At 37.8% G+C, this 20,000-nt stretch overlaps 1 protein-coding gene across 2 annotated transcripts in view; it reads left to right on the top strand.

The window, feature by feature from the left end:
• The window catches only part of atcayb (ATCAY kinesin light chain interacting caytaxin b), a 31,006-nt gene that overhangs the window by 4,735 nt on the left and 6,271 nt on the right, over nucleotides 1-20,000 (top strand). For both annotated transcript variants that reach the window (XR_014607176.1, XM_084120424.1), the window contains exons 3-12: nucleotides 7,552-7,598; nucleotides 8,270-8,497; nucleotides 9,251-9,400; nucleotides 10,113-10,215; nucleotides 12,387-12,518; nucleotides 13,504-13,590; nucleotides 14,647-14,745; nucleotides 15,444-15,479; nucleotides 15,986-16,015; nucleotides 18,424-18,470. Coding sequence is in view for 1 of the 2 variants with exons in the window: in XM_084120424.1 (XP_083976550.1) it covers nucleotides 7,552-7,598; nucleotides 8,270-8,497; nucleotides 9,251-9,400; nucleotides 10,113-10,215; nucleotides 12,387-12,518; nucleotides 13,504-13,590; nucleotides 14,647-14,745; nucleotides 15,444-15,479; nucleotides 15,986-16,015; nucleotides 18,424-18,457 (946 nt within the window). In the remaining variant the exon portion in view is untranslated. The remainder of the gene's footprint in view (nucleotides 1-7,551; nucleotides 7,599-8,269; nucleotides 8,498-9,250; nucleotides 9,401-10,112; nucleotides 10,216-12,386; nucleotides 12,519-13,503; nucleotides 13,591-14,646; nucleotides 14,746-15,443; nucleotides 15,480-15,985; nucleotides 16,016-18,423; nucleotides 18,471-20,000) is intronic.

The following is a 20,000-nucleotide window of genomic DNA, read 5'->3' as shown; positions in this document are numbered from 1 at the left end:
AAAATGTACCCATGTTGACTGGTTTTGTGGTCCAGGGTCACATTTGTGAAGAATAATGCAATTACTCGTTGCATTTAGCATGGCACTTATCTTTTTCTGCAGCAGTTTATTGCTGCTATAAAGAAGTGATATCGTCATCTAAGGGCATTGAAGGGACTATAACTTGTGCGTTTTACCCTTACTCACCCAAAATTGTCAAAAAGGCTGCTTTACACGAATGCGAGTGCATTAGCGGGTTGCTCAATCATTTTACTTAAAGGGATTCTTCACCGATTAACATTAAGCTTTGTATCAGTAGAAACCCGGTAGTGTTTTGGAGTGGCTGTGCTTCCCTCCCTCATGTCCCCCTGAGACGAGAGATTTCTGTATTGTGTGTCTGGAAAAAAACCTCAGATGACACAAAAATCGTCATTTATCATCATCAGAGGCTCTTTTGTCCAGAGGCGAGAGACTCCAGCCAGTAGGAGGAGCTCGTCCCGCATGTGTTCAACCCGCCCATAGGGGGATCTCACGATAAAACGCCGTCTTTTCAGTTTCCAGTCGACTAGTAGCCTAGCTGTATCATTTCTCCCGATACTACCCTCTGTAACCGGTAGGCGTGGCTTGGGAGTGTCCTCGTAGGGCAGCGAAGCAAGTGCATTCTGGGAGTTGTAGTCTTTCATCCACATGAGCCAAAAATACATTTTCTGGCTTTTCTCAGTCTAGAAGGCACCAACTTCTAAAATAATTTCACATTTCTACAACATAAATGACCCAATTTAAATACATATTCATCTTTCCAGCGGTGAAATATCCCTTTAACATTATTTTATTTATCCGTTATATTGAAGAGACTTTTTTTGAAGGATATTGGTTAACTTATGTCCTTTTTGAGCACTTGAGCTGAACTGAGACTTGAGTGTTTGGAGATGTTTAAGAGGCTGTTGTGTCGACCTTGATTTATTGCAATATCGAGGTATTCAGTTTTATTTTAATTTTAGAAAATAAACGTGATCGCTTTCCTCACAAATCAACTGTTTCTTATTTTCACTGGCATGTATCTCATGCATCTTTGAGCCTACGTTCAGTATGAGTAAAATACTTAAGTACTGTTAAAAAATAGATAGATACTCTGGGCCCTATCTTGCACCCAGCGCAATTGACTTTGTACACCGACACATGTGTCATTCCTATTTTGCACCCGACGCACAGCAGACTTTTCCCTCCACAGACACACGTCAGTAAATTAGGGAATGAACTTGCGCTCCCGGGGCGGTTCAGTGAAAAGAGGAGGCGTGTTCCGGCGCAAACGTTCCCTGGTGCTATTTTGCAGTTTCAGAAAACAATTCCGCCACTGACCAGGAGAAACCTAGTCTAAAGTCAGCGGCGCGTTGCTCATGTTATTCAGATGCTGTTTTAAGGGCGCATGCTTGGTCATAATGTAGCGTGTGCACAACGCGCATACACTTTGCTTCTCTCATCTACACAGACGCAGCAGTTTTCATTTTTGCAAATCATACATTATTACAAGGAAAAATATTACCACACGAGGGAAATCATTGTTGTGTCCATGAAGATGTGAAAAAATAGGCATAAATCTAGCTTACACATTTACCCAAATTATCATACGCCTGTTTAACCGAAGCTAATTTGGGTGTGTTTCTCCATCCCCAATGTCACTTCTCTGTGTTTTACGGCCCTGACGAGAACGTCGGTCTCCTCGGCTGTGAACCGCTCCTGGCAAATCCGCCGTTATAATAGTAATCCGCCATGGAACAAGCGCGCCTGCTCTTAAAGGCAATGTGAGATGACGCTCTGATTGGTTTATTTCACGTTACACCCAAACCACACCTATGAGTAATGAAGCTCCTTCAGACCAACCCATTTTAGATTTGCGTCGAGATCCGCCCACAAAGTTACTTGCGTTTCGCGGTTGATACTTGCGTTTCAGATCGTTAAAATAGGGCCCAAAGACTTTTACTCAAGTCGTATTGAAATTGGTGACTTGTAACTTGTCATTTTCGCTGTAAGGTGTCTGTACTTTTACTCAAGTGTGGTTTTCAGGTACTCTTTACACCTCGTGAGTTTGAAATTACAGCTTTTTTGCATAGATTTTGACATAAATAAGAGCTTAAGTTAATGGATTGCAGCAACACAATGAATGAAACATGAAATTTTGAAGTAGAAAGACTTTTTTTTTTTAAATTCCTGAAACATACTCCAAAAAATGTTGCAAAAATATGTTTATAGTGTCATGTATAGGCTATATGCTATACAATCTTCTAGCATTCTGAACACATCCAGTGACTAGTTCGATTTGTAAGCGAATTTGAACAAGCCCTTTCTGTATGTATTCTCTTATAATTCAATATTTGCGGTATAATAACGGTACTGCTATTGATCTAAATATTGATCATATTTATAATGATTTTTACTACATGCCCCATTAGAGGCATGTATTATCAGAGCAGTCAGAAGTTGCTAATATAATGTAAACCTATGTACGTGTATGGTTCCCGTGGGGCTTGTTATGCATCACTGATATTCACCCAATGCAGACATCTTTGATTTCTGATCAATAATGTATGTGGAGCTGAGGGCATGTTATCTGCACTTCAAGGAGAAATGAAGGTGAATTATGGCATAATCAGCTGTTCAGGTGTGTATGTGGGTCATTATACAGTGCATGATGACATAAAGAGCACAGACACGCCCCCTTACATCATAATGCATTACCATTTATGGGCAAATGTGAGGTCATCAGTGTTGCCATGACAACGAGGGTAGTAAAAGACTGAGGGTGGTGAATAATTGATTGTGAGAGTGTGCACATTATCTTATAAAACCTTTTGAGGTTGTTATTAAAAGATAATGTACTGCAAATAACTTTTTTTTTTCTGAAGAACCTTATTATGTTTTAGCTTTTATTGATAATTTTACATTACAAGCTTTTACTCACAATTTTCTGATTAAATAGACCTAAAACCTATAACCTTTCCTCAAGTCGTATTGGAATTAGTGACTTGTAATTTTTAATGGAGTCATTTTTGCTGTAAGGGAAAGTTTTCAGGTACTCTTTACACCTCTGTAAAAAAAAAGGTTACTTTAAGGCTCAGATCAGTTAAAATACTTAAAATAACAACTGCTTTCAGTTACTTTTGCTTTCAGTGTACTGAAAGATTACCATATTCATGTTCCATATTTAGGTGTATTAAGGCAACAATAATATCCTATATGGAGCATGTGCAAAGGATAGTACTTTTTTATTAGTGTCACACTTTAAAACTTACTTTGTGATAATCAGTGTTTGGGAAAGTTACTTTTATAAGTAATGCGTTACAATATCACGTTACTCCCTAGTTCTTTTTTATAAATGAAGTTTTTATTGGTTTTCTTAATACATAACAAAGCATACCAAAACAAGTAATAATAATAATAAAAATAAAATAAAACTAAATAAATAAATTTAAAAAATTAAAAAAAAAAAACTTTATACAAAACAAACAAACAAAATAATAATACTAATTATAGAATTTACATTTCAATTCACAACAGTGTAGAAAAGTCTCAACTCAATCATGTGTCCAGTATCAGTCATCCTTCGAGGCAACCATCTGAATAAAGTTCTCCCACATCTCAACATCTATTTGATTTCCGTTCACCTTATCTAACATTCTTTCATATATTCTCAATCATAAATTCAATCCACATTTTTAATGAAGGACATTGAATATCTTTCCAAAATCGAAGTATCAATCGTATTGCCGTAATTACACCCACAGTAACAAGGGAAAACTCATTATTTTTAATCTGAGGAATCTCAGATTTATCTCCTAAAAGGCAAATCCTTGATGAAAATGGAAGATCAAATCCCAAACATTCTCCAAGATATTTCAACACAATTTCCCAAAAAGGTTGAATCTTAGAACAGTGCCAAAGAACATGAATATAGTGCCATTTCCAGCATTTATTATCATTCAAACAACCCATTCTAAAAAGTCGAACTGGCGTATAATAATACCTATGTAATACCTTATACTGGATAAATTTACCTCTTGCTTCCCTTATGTACCTTCCACTGTAGGACAGAACTCTGTTCCAGATGTTCTATGTCACTATTAATGTCTCTTTGCCAAATCAATCTCAAGTTTTCACAGTTCTTATCACCAATCCTTAAACTGAGTTGATAAAATGTAGATGATTTTTGAAGGGGTCTTGGTAGTTCACAAAATTTTTCTAAAACATTCTTGTCTTGTCCCATGGAAACCTTTGCCACCAAACAATTTACTTACAGAAATTGCCACCAAACAATTTACATACAGAAATTGCATGTATTTTCTCACCTGGACTTGGCTCGCTTGCTTGTTTTTAATAGCAAAAATGTGACCCTGGACCACAGTCACATGGGTAAATTTTTTGAAATTGAGATTTATACATCATCTGAAAGCTGAATAAATAAGCTGTCCATTGATGTACAGTTTGTTAGGATAGGACAATATTTGGCCGAGATACAACTATTGAACATCTGGAATCTGAGGATGCAAAAAAATCGAAACATTGAGAAAATCTCCTTTAAAGTTGTGCATTTATGTTCGCGATTGTGCTGCATTCACTCACAAAAATAAATGTTTTATATATTTACGGTAGGAAATTTACAAAATATCTTCATGGAACATGATATTTACTTAATATCCTTATGATTTTTGGCATAAAAGAAAAATGGATAATTTTGACCCATATAATGTATTGTTGGTTATTGCCACAAATGCGACATGTGACTGGTTTTGTGATGTAGGGTCACATATGAATAAGCCTCTGGCTGAAGGAAATGCAGATTCACATCTGTACAGTAGATGGCGCAGCTCAAACAAACCTTTCAGCTGTGCTTCTATCCAGGGGTGTGTTTCCCGTACAATGCCGTAACTCGCTGCTTAACTACCATAGTACGATTTATCATTGAAGAAACCAACTAGCTAGTCACGACTGTTTCCCGAAACCGTACTGTCGCAAATTGGTCGTTCAATCACGTTAGTGTCACGTTTTGTTTCTTGTTCCTGGTTCTTGTCTGTCATGTGATCCCCTGTTCTAGTCATGTGATCCTGCCATGTGTTCCCTTGTCTGTTCTGTCATGTTGTCATTGGTTAATCGTGTGATCATTGTTCACAGGTGTTCCTTGTCTTGTAATTACTTGTAAAAGTCTGTGTATTTAAGCCCTCATGTTTGCCGTCTTTGTCGAGTACTGATTGTTTCATGTACTACTGTTGGTAGAGCCATGTCGATGTCAATGTCAATGTCATTTTTGTCAAAAAAAGATTTTTGTCGATGTCAAAAAAAGTCATTTTTGCTTATTTGTGTGATTGAGTTGTATCATCGAATCTCAGCAGCAAAGACATTGGTTAATAAAGTGAGAGTAAATTCATAAAGTCCATTTGTATAATTTAACATTTGCAGGTTTGCCTAATTTCACTGTTTTTATACATTTTGAGGAATACTGAATGTTTTTGTGCAAGCGAGTTGAGTAAATGCAAGCTCAGATTTAGTCTAGAACTACAATACCTCATTATTTCTTCCGCTGCACTCTTTTATTAAACCGCACGTCTCCTGACACTGCACTGACTGCTGGGTAATTACACACCGTGTGGCTTTTCTCAGAGAGCTGGTGTTGGATGTAGTTTGTCAGCTAGACTACCATCCGTTCCACTCCGGCATGCACAAACACGTCAGAGAGTGACTGGATAAATGTTGCCTTTACAGATGAAACACAATGTTTAGAAACCGCTATTGTTCATGGCTTGACACAGATGTGCATTCTGCATTATATATGTGTGTGGTTTAAAAGTGATCTTTGTGTGAGCTGAAATCAACTTTAAAGTCCCCCTGAGCGTTTAATGTTGTTTATGTGTCTATGTGGTGTTTTTAATATGCTTTAAGACAAACCATGTGTAAATTCATAAGTCGACACCATTTCTGAGTATTTTCTCCTTAAAACTGCAGTGAACCAAAGACAGTCTCAAAAACACGCTTTGAAATCGCTGGTGTTTCTGACGTCACAAACTACCTAACCAATCAGATCATGCCGTGCCGGTGCCGGCAGTCTTTAGCATGTCTAAACATTTGTATCCTGCCTTTCAGCTTATAAAAGTTATTTGTTCTTTAATCCCTTCCAGAAAACACCATTACATCACAATGTAACATAACATGTCTTTATTTTACGTCATTTAAATTCAACATCACTGAGCCCAAAGGAATCGTGCAGATCACTATATTTGAAACAGTTCTGACCAAGTCCAACTAAAATCCAACAAAATAAACAATGAACAAATAAAATATAAAACAACATGAAATTAGATCATTGTCAGTCTTATATATTAAGAATATATTAAACCAAAAATGTTCTTTTTTTTTTTAGAAAGGATGTGAATTAAAACAACCACATCAGGCAGCAAGTTGATAAATTCTGTTAAATTAAAATTTTAATTGACCGAATTATCCATTTGTTTCTGACAGGGAACACATGGAACGAATCATCAGTCCACATTTTGATTGACAGCCGTCACAACCTACTAGTGACCGTGTTTGCTCCTTTCTTTTCAACCATTGGATAGGATAAAAAAAAAAAACGGATGTTGTATTTGTACTTCAAAGTGCTGTTAAATATAGGTGAAAAACTACGCCGCAAAAAGAATAAATAAAATGCTTTCGTAAAAAGGCAAAAGAACGCATGCATGTTTTCTTAATATGATAATTAAAAACCAATAGACTGATGAAAATGCAGGACATTTTCTCAATACAAAAATGCGAAAATGTACAATAAAAATAAAAAGTACAATAAAAAACGCAAAGCGGGACGGGTGGTCACCCGGTCAGCAGTCTGACTCTGCAAACGGGAACATGGTTTAGCAACACATTATTAGCTGTTTAATAACATAGTCAAGGAAAAGGCTAATCATATTAATTACCGTTTTTGAAAACAACATTGAGCAGCTTTTACTTCAGCAAGTTCATGAGTGGATCTCTGAGCTGAGTGAGTGAGTGGAGGCGGGGCTCATTAGCATATTCATAGAACCACGTATACTAAATGAGGCAAGGGTGTCGAGTTACATTCAAGATATTTTAAGACATGAAGAATTTTTATTTCAAGGATAAAACATTTAAATGTGTCATTTTGGTGATTAAAGATGAGTTTTGAGAGATAAAATTGACTACAGGGGGATTTTAAATAATGATTATGTTCAGTTGTTGTTCAAACTTGAGGTTGTTGTTTTTGTTCAACTGTGTTCAAATTGATATATTTGTCAGAGAATTGAGGATACATGACAGTTTTTAGTTGACTTGTCACCACCGACCTTAATAATAATAATAATAAAAAATACATTTTATTTATAATGCACTTTTCGGTTTATTTTAAAGTGACAGTTACATTGTACTTACTTAAGGATTGAGTATTATTAATTAACTATGTACTTACTATAGAGTTAGGGTTTGGGTTAGGGTTAGTTACTTGTAATTATGCATAATTTACTTCTATTGGTGTTGAGGTCATCTTTATAATGTCTCTGGGTTTATTTACAGGCCTCTTCCTGAAGATGGAGATTTAGATGGACTCACTGACAACACTTGTAAGTTCTCTAAATGCATCTCAGTGCATCTGATCCGTCACTGTGGAAATTATATTGAAATGTTTATGAAAACACTGCATATGAAAAAGCTGTACTTGAGAAAGATAATCTAGAATTTATTAGATTAAGAAGAGACCAGGTCAAATTAAAAGATAAACTGTGTTCTTGGGCTGTTTTTCCTTTGTTTTTATTTACAAAATAAGAACAAAAATTGCAACTTAACCCAAATAGGCATCATTTTAGGCATATTTAGCCATATAAAACAAGTACAGCATATTTAGCCATATAAAACAAGTACAGCATATTTAGCCATATAAAACAAATCCTAAACTGCACATTCAATTTCAATTCACATTTATTTGTATAGCGCTTTTCACAATACACATCGTTTCAAAGCAGCTTTACAGAAAATGCATATTACAATTTAGACTGATCTGTTATCAGAGGTAAGTTATGTATATCAGAAATGTACATATACAATTCACAGTTAGCTAAAAATGCATTAAACAATTCAATAATTTATGCACAAAAAAAAATGCATCTAAACAATGTAATATTTCAAGGTAGAAACAATGAGCGCATTGAAGTAATGAATACTGTACATAAGAAATAGTACAAGAAATGAAAAATGTTGGTGTCTGAGTGCTTTATATAATGTTTATTTCCCTCAGCTCTTCATGGCGCTCTGACGGCGGATCATGTGGATTCTGTCCGGCAAAAGCGTCGCACGCTAATCGCTCCGGATATTAACCTGTCGCTGGACAAAAGTGAAGGTTCACTTCTTTCTGATGACTTTCTGGAAACACCAGACGACCTGGACATAAACGTGGACGACATGGACACGCCGGATGACGACTCTCTCGGCTCCGTCAACAACGGCACCGAGCTGGAATGGGAAGGTCAGTCAGTTTGACTAATCACATGCAAATCATTGCTCAGATGTTGCACTTTTCATGTCATTGGAAGAAGAAACACTTCTCATTATTATCAATGTTGAATACAGTAAAATGTAACTTATTCCAGTGATCAAAGGATCATTACTCCAGTCTTCAGTGTCACATGATCCTTCAGAAAGATGATTTGATGCTCAAGAAACAGTTATGATTAGTATCAAAATGTTGAAAACAGTTTTTTACATTTTTATTTCAGGATTCTTTGATGAATAGAAAGTTCAAAAGAACAGCATTTATCTAAAATAGAAAGCTGTTGTAATATTATACACTACCTTACAAAAGTTTGGGGTCAGGAAGAATATTTATTTTAATTTTTTGGGGGAAAGAAATAAAATAAATCAATACTTTTATTCATCAAGGATGAATTCAATTGATTAAAAGTTACAGTAAAGACATTTATAATGTTATAAAAGATCATATTTCAAATAAATGCTGTTCTTTTGGACTTTCTGTTCATCAAAGAATCCTGAAAAAATATTGTACACAACTGTTTTCAACATTGATAATAATAATGAATGTTTCTTGAGCATCAAATCATCATATTAGAATGATTTCTGAAGGATCATGTGACACTGAAGACTGGAGTAATGATGCTGAAAATTCACAGGAATAAATTACATTTTAACATATATTCACATAGAAAACAGTTATTTTAAATTGTCATAATATTGATTTGATACATCTCTTGTTTTTTGTCAGATGACACACCCGTGGCGAGCGCGAAGGGTCCTGGTTCTGGGGACGGGGACGGGACGGGGCGTCTGTGGAGGACGGTGATCATCGGCGATCAGGAGAACAGGATCGACATGCAGGTGATCCGGCCGTACCTGCGCGTCGTCACACATGGAGGTCAGTCTTCCTGATAATCACATTCATATATGAATATATCGGGTAAAACTACACTGTTTAAGATGATTAATAGTGGTGTTTAAGTCAAGTCAGCTTTATTTATACAGCGCTTTTTACAATACAGAGTGTTTCAAAGCAGCTTTACAGAGATAACAGGAAAATAATGCAACACAGTTTGTTTCTGCTGTACAGCAGATCTAGAAGATAATAGTGTTATAGTCCAGCTTTAGTAAGTTCAGTGATGGTTCATTTTTGTTGTAAAAAAGTTATTAATTTAGTTCATTTATATATAAAGTCGCTCTGGAGAAAACCATCGTCCAGCTCAGATCAGTTCTCATATAATGGTGTCAATTAATGTCATATAATGGGTTATTGGCACACACACACACACACACACTGTTATTGGTACTCTCACTCTCACACACACACATACACATTCTTTTGTTGTGCTTGTTTGTAGGGCTGCACAATTTAGCCAAAAATGTTGTGCTTATATATCAATATGACTATAAAATAATAATAATATGAATAATTTTAATTTACTAAAAACTGCAGGGTGACTTGTTAAAAATGTAGTGAGCCAATAACTATAAATAACTTGAGATGAAATGTTTGACCTGTTTTATTATACTGACTTTTTTTGCAAGGCCGTTTTACACAAACTATTAACCCTTGACTACCATTACTCCAACATCACTCTTGTGTCCCACAGGTTATTACGGTGAAGGACTGAACGCTATCATCGTCTTCGCTGCCTGTTACCTGCCCGACAGCGGCTGTGCCGACTACAACTACATCATGGAGAACCTCTTTCTGTAAGACACACACACACTTCAGTCAGGCCAACTCATGTTCATAGCAAATAGAGTAGACTGTGCATTTACAATCAGATAAACACTGACTAACTGTTGGGTTTATGGAAAGAATTTTTGTCATAAACAGGGTTGTGTAGCTTTCAGAACTGGGATGCCTTTTTAATTACTGAATTTGAAACAAGTTAGCAAGAAGGTGCAGAATTAAATTTGAATGAAAGGAAGTAGAATACAAATATACTGTTAAATTCATATAACTGCTGTACATACTGTTTTAAATTCATATACTTTCTAGTGAAAAATATTTCATACACACAACATGTTTCAGAAACACACACTCGCTCTTTTGAGGACATTCCATTCCAGGCGTAATCGTTTTTATTACTGTACAAACTTTATGTTCTCTCACACACACACACACACACACACACACACACACTAACCCGACCCCTAAACCTACCCATCACAAACACACACACACATACACACACACACACACACACACTAACCCTACCCCTAAACCTACTCATCACACACACACACACACACACACTAACCCGACCCCTAAACCGACCCATCACACTAACCCGACCCCTAAACCGACCCATAAAACCCACCCATCACACACACACACACACACACACACACTAACCCGACCCCTAAACCGACCCATCACTCACACGCACGCACACACACACACACACACACACACACACACACACACTAACCCGACCCCTAAACCTACCCATCACACACACACACACACACTAACCCGACCCCTAAACCTACCCATCATACACACACACACACACACACACACACACACACACACACACACAAACCCGACCCCTAAACCTACCCATCACACACACACAGACACACTAACCATACCCCTAAACCTACTCATCACACACACACATACACACACACTAACCCAACCCCTAAACCTACCCATCACACACACACACACACACATACACACTCACACACACACACTAACCCGACCCCTAAACCTACCCATCACACACACACACACACACACACACACTCACACACACACACACACACTAACCCGACCCCTAAACCGACCCATCACACACACACACACACACACACACACACTAACCCGACCCCTAAACCTACCCATCATACACACACACACACACACACACTAACCCGACCCCTAAACCTACCCATCACACACAGACACACTAACCCTAACCCTAAACCTACTCATCACACACACACACACACACACACACACACACACATACACATACACACACACACTAACCCGACCCCTAAATCTACCCATCACACACACACACACACACTAACCCGACCCCTAAACCTACCCATCATACACACACACACACACTAACCCTACCCCTAAACCTACTCATCACACACACACAAACACACACACATACATACACACACACACTAACCCGACCCCTAAACCTACCCATCACACACACACACACACACACACACACACACTCACACACACACACACACACACTAACCCGACCCCTAAACCTACCCATCACACACACACACACACTAACCCGACCCCTAAACCTACCCATCACACACACACACACACACACACACATACTAACCTAACCCCTAAACCTACCCATCACACACACACGCACACACTAACCCTACTCCTAAACAAAACACTGTTTAATATGTTTTTAAATACGAGGACTCAATTTCTGTCCTCATAAATCACATAAACTAACACACACACACACACATACTGGGTAACACTTTATTTTACAGTGTCCTTGTTGCATATGTTACATGTACTTACCATAGTAATAACAGTAAATTATGCATAATTACATGCAACTAACCCTCAACCAAACCCTAATCCTACCCTAACCCTATAGTAAGTACATGTAGTTACTTAATATCACTCAGTACTTAAATATATAATTACACTGTAACAATGACACCTTAAAATAAAGTGTAACCACACACTGTATGTATACATATATCTTCTACATACATTCAAACTGTTCGAATGTTTAAGCCCTAAAGTGGCATATTCAATTACTTCATTTATTTCCCCTAAAATTTCTAAATGGAGGCATTTCATAGGTTTGCACGTGGAATATGCATATTTTCTGGCGTTTCCTCTGAGCGCTGTGTGTGATGATCTGCAGGTACGTGATCAGTAGTCTGGAGCTGCTGGTGGCTGAAGACTACATGATCATCTATCTGAACGGAGCCACGCCGCGCCGGAGGATGCCGGGCATCAGCTGGCTCAAGAGATGCTACCAGATGATCGAGAGACGGTACTCAGATCAGTCATCTTCATTTATACAGCGCTTTTAACAATGTAGATTCAGGTTCCAAAGCGCCTTTACATTGATAATAGGAGATTAAAGTAACAGAGATTGTTACTGTGCGTAATGTGTATTGATCAGATGAATCACACTGACAACCTGAGACAAAGCTGATGGAATATTGTTGAGAACCCGTATAATGAACACATTAAAAGTTTTCTGTTTTCAGTTAAAACGGTGTCGTGTTAATTAGCGGCTCCTAAGTTAATAACTAATGATCTTCGCAATGGAAGTGAATCAATCAAAACTCACTTTATCTGGACAATAACTTTATCCTAGAGCTGCTGTAAAGCCAAAACAATCTCTGTGACTTTAATTTCATATTATCACTGTAAAGCTGCTTTGAAACTGCATATATTGTTAAAAGCGCTATATAAATAAAGGTGATTTGACTTGACTTGACTTATGAATATGTGACCCTGGATCACGTCACCAGTCACATGTCGCACGGGTATATCTGTGGCAATAGCCAACAATACATTATATGGGTCAAAATTATCGATTTTTCTTTTATGCCAAAAATCATTAGGATATTAAGAAGATATTTTGTAAATTTTGTACCGTAAATATATAAAACATGTATTTATGTGAGTGAATGCAGCACAATCGCGAACATAAATGCACAACTTTAAAGGAGATTTTCTCAATGTTTTGATTTTTTTGCATCCTCAGATTCCAGATTTTCAATAGTTGTATCTCGGCCAAATATTGTCATATCCTAACAAACCATACATCAATGGAAAGATTATTTATTCAGCTTTCAGATGATGTATAAATCTCAATTTAAGAAAATTGACCCATGTGACTGGTTTTGTGGTCCAGGGTCACATTTTATTAGATATTATGAATAACCCTTGAAAAAGGTGAGGAAGGGAGTTCACACTTCGTCTTTTAGTGTCATAATTTTCTGCTTCTTTATTCCTTTAACATCCAGGTTAAGGAAGAATCTCAAATGTCTGATCATTGCGCATCCCTCCTGGTTCATCCGTACAGTTCTGGCCATCTCACGTCCCTTTATCAGGCAAGAAAACATCAAACATCTAATAATCATAATCACTCTGTGTCTGTGCATGTACACTATGAGTCAAACGTTTTGAGGAACGTTTTTTTATGTTATTGGAAGAAGTCTTTTCTGCTCACCAAGGCTGCATTTATTTGATTAAAAAAACAAACAAAAAACAGTAATATTGTTAAATATTATGACAACTTAATCATTTCTATTTTAATATATTTTAAAATGTAATTTATTCCTGTGATCAAAGCTGAATTTCCAGCATCATTACTCCAGTCTTCAGAGTCACATGATCCTTCAGAAATCATTCTAATATGATGATTTGAAGCTCAAGAAACATTTCTGATTATTATCAATGTCAAAAACAGTTTTTTTACATTTTTATATCAGGATTCTTTAATGAATAGAAAGTTCAAAAGAACAGCATTTACTTGAAATATAACCTTTTGTAATATTATAAATGTCTTTACTGTAACTTTTGATCAATTTAATTAATCCTTGATGAATAAAAGTATTATTTTTTTTTATTTTGTCCCCCAAAAAATAAAAATAAAATTCTTCCTGGCCCCAAACTTTTGAACGGCAGTGTTTAATATTACAAAAGCTTTCTATTTCAGATAAATGCTGTTCTTTTGAACTTTCTGTTCATCAAAGAATCCTGAAATAAAAATGAAAAAAAACCTGTTTTCGACATTGATAATAATCAAATTTTTCTTGAGCATCAAATCATCATATTAGAATGATTTCTGAAGGATCATGTGACACTGAAGACTGGAGTAATGATGCTGAAAATTCACAGGAATAAATTACACTTTACTATATATTCACATAGAAAACAGTTATTTAAAATTGTAATAATATTTCACATTATTACTGTTTTTTTTTTTGCACTTTTAATCAAATAATTGCAGCCTTGGTGAGCAGAAAAGACTTCTTTTCAAAAACATAAAAAATCTTACCGATCCAAAACTTCTGACTGGTAGTGTATATTAGAGCTGTCAAATGGATGAATCGCATCTAACAGAAATCAGAATGTGTGTTTAATGCGCTTTAACCTCTCTCCAGTGTGAAGTTCCTGGATAAGATCCGTTACGTCCAGAGTCTGGAGGAACTGGCTCAGATTGTTCCCATGGAGCATGTGCAGATTCCCGAGTGTGTGTTGCAGTGAGTGAACGACACCAGCAGGAGGAGACATCTCCACGTCTTTTCTTTTACACTCACTTCATTTGTGCACGCAAACTAAAACACACCACGGGAGGATAGAGTTTAGTTAAAAACACTATGCATTATATGCATAAATGAACATTTCAATTTCTACACTACTTCACTACGTTGCATTTTAATTAACCTTGCAAATATGAAATAATAGTCCGAAAAATCTTTTTTTTTTTTTTTTTAATGGAGCAGTTTATTGAACCTTTAGGAAAAAAATCTGGAAAAAAGGTTTCATATGTGTTTATTATGTGATGCATCATGATATAGCGAATATGGAGCTCATTCTCAAGAAGGAAAAACTAAAACACCTTAATTTTATTTAGAGGCCAAATATGCAAAAATATGCAATTTGATGCAGTTGCTCATATTTATATGGCCATAAAGTAAGATGCTTGTAATGTAAATCATAATGTAATGTAAATAAGAGTATATCAGAATACTTTCATGAAATGCATATAAATATCAGTCGTCACTATATCTGTAATTTACATCTTGTGAATATTATACATGCTGTAAAAATAGTTCGAGTGCCATGAAATCCACACTCAGTCATAGATTTCACTGGAGGTGTCATGTTTCTGAAATGCACAGTGTTGTTGTGTGTGTGACAGGATGATAACAGAGTGTGTGTTCTCTTCTTTCTGCAGATGTGAAGAGGAACGAATCAAAGTGCAGAGAGAGAGGTAAAACTGCAAGGGTTTGTGGGATGGGATCTCGAGTGTACTTTACATTATTCAAACGTTAAACAAGACACAGCAGGGCAGTTCCTCTTACCCATAACACACACACACACACACACACACACGCATACACACGCATACACACACACATACACACACACACACACACACACACACACACACACATACACGCATACACACACACATACACGCATACACACACACACGCATACATACACACACACATACACACATGCATACACACACACGCGCACATACACACACGCACATACACACACTCACATATACACACGCACATATACACACACACGCACACAAACACACACGCACACACACACACACTGTCTTGATAGATGATTAATAATCCATAACTGTGAATAATAAGAATATATGCATGCATTTGAATGCAGTTGTCAGTCCCACAACATTACAGTATGTACATGGCTTAAGAATGTGATCAACATATTAATTCTTAATTACCTTCACAGGCTTGAACAACCGACCGAGACATCAGAAAGGTGAAACTCTTTACAACCACATATAAACCAACTTTTCTAAACAAAACAAAAAAATCATCAAGAATGCATGAAACTGATCAAAAGTGACAGTAAAGGCATTTAAAATGTTACAATGTTTCTATTTCAAATAAACGCTGTTCTTTTGCACAAATGGTTTCCAACACTGATAATCATCATAAATGTTTCTTGAGCATCAGATCATCATATTAGAATGATTTCTGAAGGATCATGTGACACTGAAGACTGGAGTAATGATGCTTTGATCACAGGAATACATTTTACAATATATATACCGTAGAAAACAGTTATTTTAAAGTGTAATAATATTTAACTGTTTTACTGTATTTTTTTTATTAAACAGATTTCTTTCACAAACATTAAACACTCTTATTTATTATTATATAGAACTATTATATAGTTATACATACTTAAAATGATCTTATTACACACTGCAGAGCTCCATTGTCAAATAATATATGCATGTATTAGTTATTAGAATTTAAATGAATGACCTAAACCTCATTATTATGCAGTTCAGACTTCAGTATTGATGAGGCATCTTCACATTATTTGCCATTTCTTAAAATTGAAAAAATATATATATGTTGAAAAGAGAGCCATCAGAAACCAGAAATGTCAGTGCACGAGATTATGGGTAATATTAGTTCAGAAAGCCTGGATGCATGACACACACACACACACACACACCATCTGAGCACCTCTGACATTCAACTTGCTTCATTTCTCTCTCACATGGGCCAGTAATTATGATGGATAGAGCGCAAATCGGCATGCAGACACAACATGATCTGATGTATCAAACACACTTACATTTAAAGGTTATTTAAACTGCAAACGCTTCATGAATACCTCAGGCTTTATATCTTGTTTAATACACGTCTATAGTCTGATTTCTCAACACATCAATGTTGCCAGTTATTCCAAGAATATATATTTATATATACAGTTTGTGTTTGTGTTTGGGAGAGTGTGTTTGTGTGAGTGAGTGTTTGTGAGTGTGTTTGTGTGTGAGTGAGTGTGTGAGTGAGTGTGTGAGTGTGTGAGTGTGTGTGTGTGTGTGTGTGTGTGTGTGTTTCTGTGAGTGTGTGGTTGTGAGTGTGTTTGTGTGTGAGTGTGTGTGTGTGTGTGTGTGTGTGTGTTTCTGTGAGTGTGTGGTTGTGAGAGTGTGTGTGAGTGAGTGAGTGTGTGGTTGTGAGAGTGTGTGGTTGTGAGAGTGTGTGTGAGTGAGTGAGTGAGTGTGTGTGAGTGTTTGTGAGTGAGTGTGTGTGTGTGTGTGTGCGTGTGTGTGCATGTATGCGTGTATTTGTTTGTGCGTGTATATGTGTGTGTGTGTGTGTGTGTGTGTGTGTGTGTGGTTGAGAGAGTGTGTGAGTGAGTGAGTGTGTGTGTGTTAGTGTTTGTGAGTGAGTGTGTGTGTGAGTGTGAGTGTTTGTGAGTGAGTGAGTGTGTGTGTGTGTGTGTGTGTGTGTGTGTGTGTGTGGTTGAGAGAGTGTGTGAGTGAGTGAGTGTGTGTGTGTTAGTGTTTGTGAGTGAGTGTGTGTGTGAGTGTGAGTGTTTGTGAGTGAGTGTGTGTGTGTGTGTGTGTGTGTGTGTGTGTGTGTGTTTCTGTGAGTGTGTGGTTGTGAGTGTGTTTGTGTGTGAGTGTGTGTGTGTGTGTGTGTGTGTGTGTGTGTGTGTGTGTGTGTTTCTGTGAGTGTGTGGTTGTGAGAGTGTGTGTGAGTGAGTGAGTGTGTGGTTGTGAGAGTGTGTGGTTGTGAGAGTGTGTGGTTGTGAGAGTGTGTGTGAGTGAGTGAGTGTGTGTGAGTGTTTGTGAGTGAGTGTGTGTGTGTGTGTGTGCGTGTGTGTGCATGTATGCGTGTATTTGTTTGTGCGTGTATATGTGTGTGTGTGTGTGTTAGTGTTTGTGAGTGAGTGTGTGTGTGTGTGTGAGTGTGAGTGTTTGTGAGTGAGTGAGTGTGTGTGTGTGTGTGTGTGTTTGTGTGTGTGTGTGTTTGTGAGTGTGTGTTTGTGAGTGGGTGTGGGTGTGGGTGTGTCTGTTTCTCTGTGTGTGTCTGTTTCTCTGTGTGTGTGTATCTGTCTGTCTGTCTGTCTGTCTGTGTGTGTGTGTGTGTCTGTCTGTCTGTGTGTGAGTGTTTGCGTCTCTCTCTCTGTGTGTGTGTGTGTGTGTCTGTCTGTCTGTCTGTTTCTCTCTGTGTGTGTGTGTGTGTGTGTGTCTGTCTGTCTGTCTGTGTGTGAGTGTTTGCGTCTCTCTCTCTGTGTGTTAAAATGTGTTGCAAACATTGTTTCACGCTGCTGTTAAATGCGAAGTATTCTTCTGTGATAGTTTATTGTGCAGTATTTACAGTATTTGTTCTGACTGTGACTGTGATGTGTGTGTTGTGTGTCAGGCCGCCCTCAGTGGCCACGGAGGCCTGTCCCTGAAGCGTCTGATTGGGTAAGAGAGCGAACAGCTGACTGTCACAGTAACAGAACCGGCCGGCTGGGTTTGATGGGGATGATGGGCCATATTTGGGAACTCCAGCATCGCGTCTCTCCGGCCGGAACATTTCAAAACCACTCGTTACATAAAACACATCTGCTCCGCTCGTCAGACCAGCAAACACACCGACCCCGATCACTGCTATTTCTGACCGGCACATGGCCCATATCCCATGGTGCATTGGGTTATCGCCCCTCGTGTCCATCTTTCTTCAGTGTTGGGGAGTAGATGAAAGGGATAATTGACAAAAAAATTAAAATTCTGTCATTTTTCGCTTTTTTTGTTTTGTTTTGTTTACTCTTTTACTCTATTCTTGCTGCTATAATTACATAATTGTTTGTAATCATCAGTGTCCAGGACAAAAAACATAAAAGTAGTCCATATGAATGCAATTGAAGTCACACACACTCAAAACACACACGCACACACACTCTCACACATTTACCACAGACACACTCTCACACAGTCACACACACTCAAAACACACACTCTCACACATTTACCACAGTCACACACACACACACTCTCACACATTTACCACAGTCACACACACACACACTCTCACACAGTCACACACACTCAAAACACACTCACACGCACACACACACTCTCACACAGTCACACACACTCAAAACACACACTCTCACACATTTACCACAGTCACACAGACACACACACTCTCACACACACTCAAAACACACTCACACGCACACACACACTCTCAGACATTTACCACAGACACACACACACACACACAGTCACACACACTCAAAACATACACTCTCACACATTTACCAGTCACACACACACACTCTCTCACACACACACACTCTCACACATTTACCACAGACACACACACACACTCTCACAGTCACACACACTCAAAACACACACTCTCACACATTTACCACAGTCACACAGACACACGCATGCACACTCTCACACAGTCACACACACTCACACGCACACACACACTCTCACACATTTACCACAGTCATACACACACACACACACACACACACACACAGTCACACACACTAAAACACACTCACACGCACACACACACTCACACATTTACCACAGTCATACACACACACAGTCACACACTCTCACACATTTATCAGTCACACACACACACACACACACACTCACAGTCACACACACTCTCACACAGTCACACACTTAAAACACACACTCTCACACATGTACCACAGTCACACACACACTCTCACAGTCACACACACTCAAAACACACTCACACACACACACACACACTCTCTCACACATTTACCACAGACACACACACACACACTCTAACACAGTCACACACACTCTCACACATGTACCACAGTCACACACACACACACACACACACACACACTCACTCTCTCACACACTCACACGCACACACACTCTCTCACACATTTACCACAGACACACACACACACACTCTCACACAGTCACACACACTCAAAACACACTCTC

Source organism: Abramis brama (genome assembly GCF_963993115.1).
Source record: "Abramis brama genome assembly, chromosome: 7".
Lineage (NCBI taxonomy): Eukaryota > Metazoa > Chordata > Actinopteri > Cypriniformes > Leuciscidae > Abramis > Abramis brama.
Note: the sequence above shows the minus strand (reverse complement) of the source record. Positions and strands in the feature narration are given on the sequence as shown.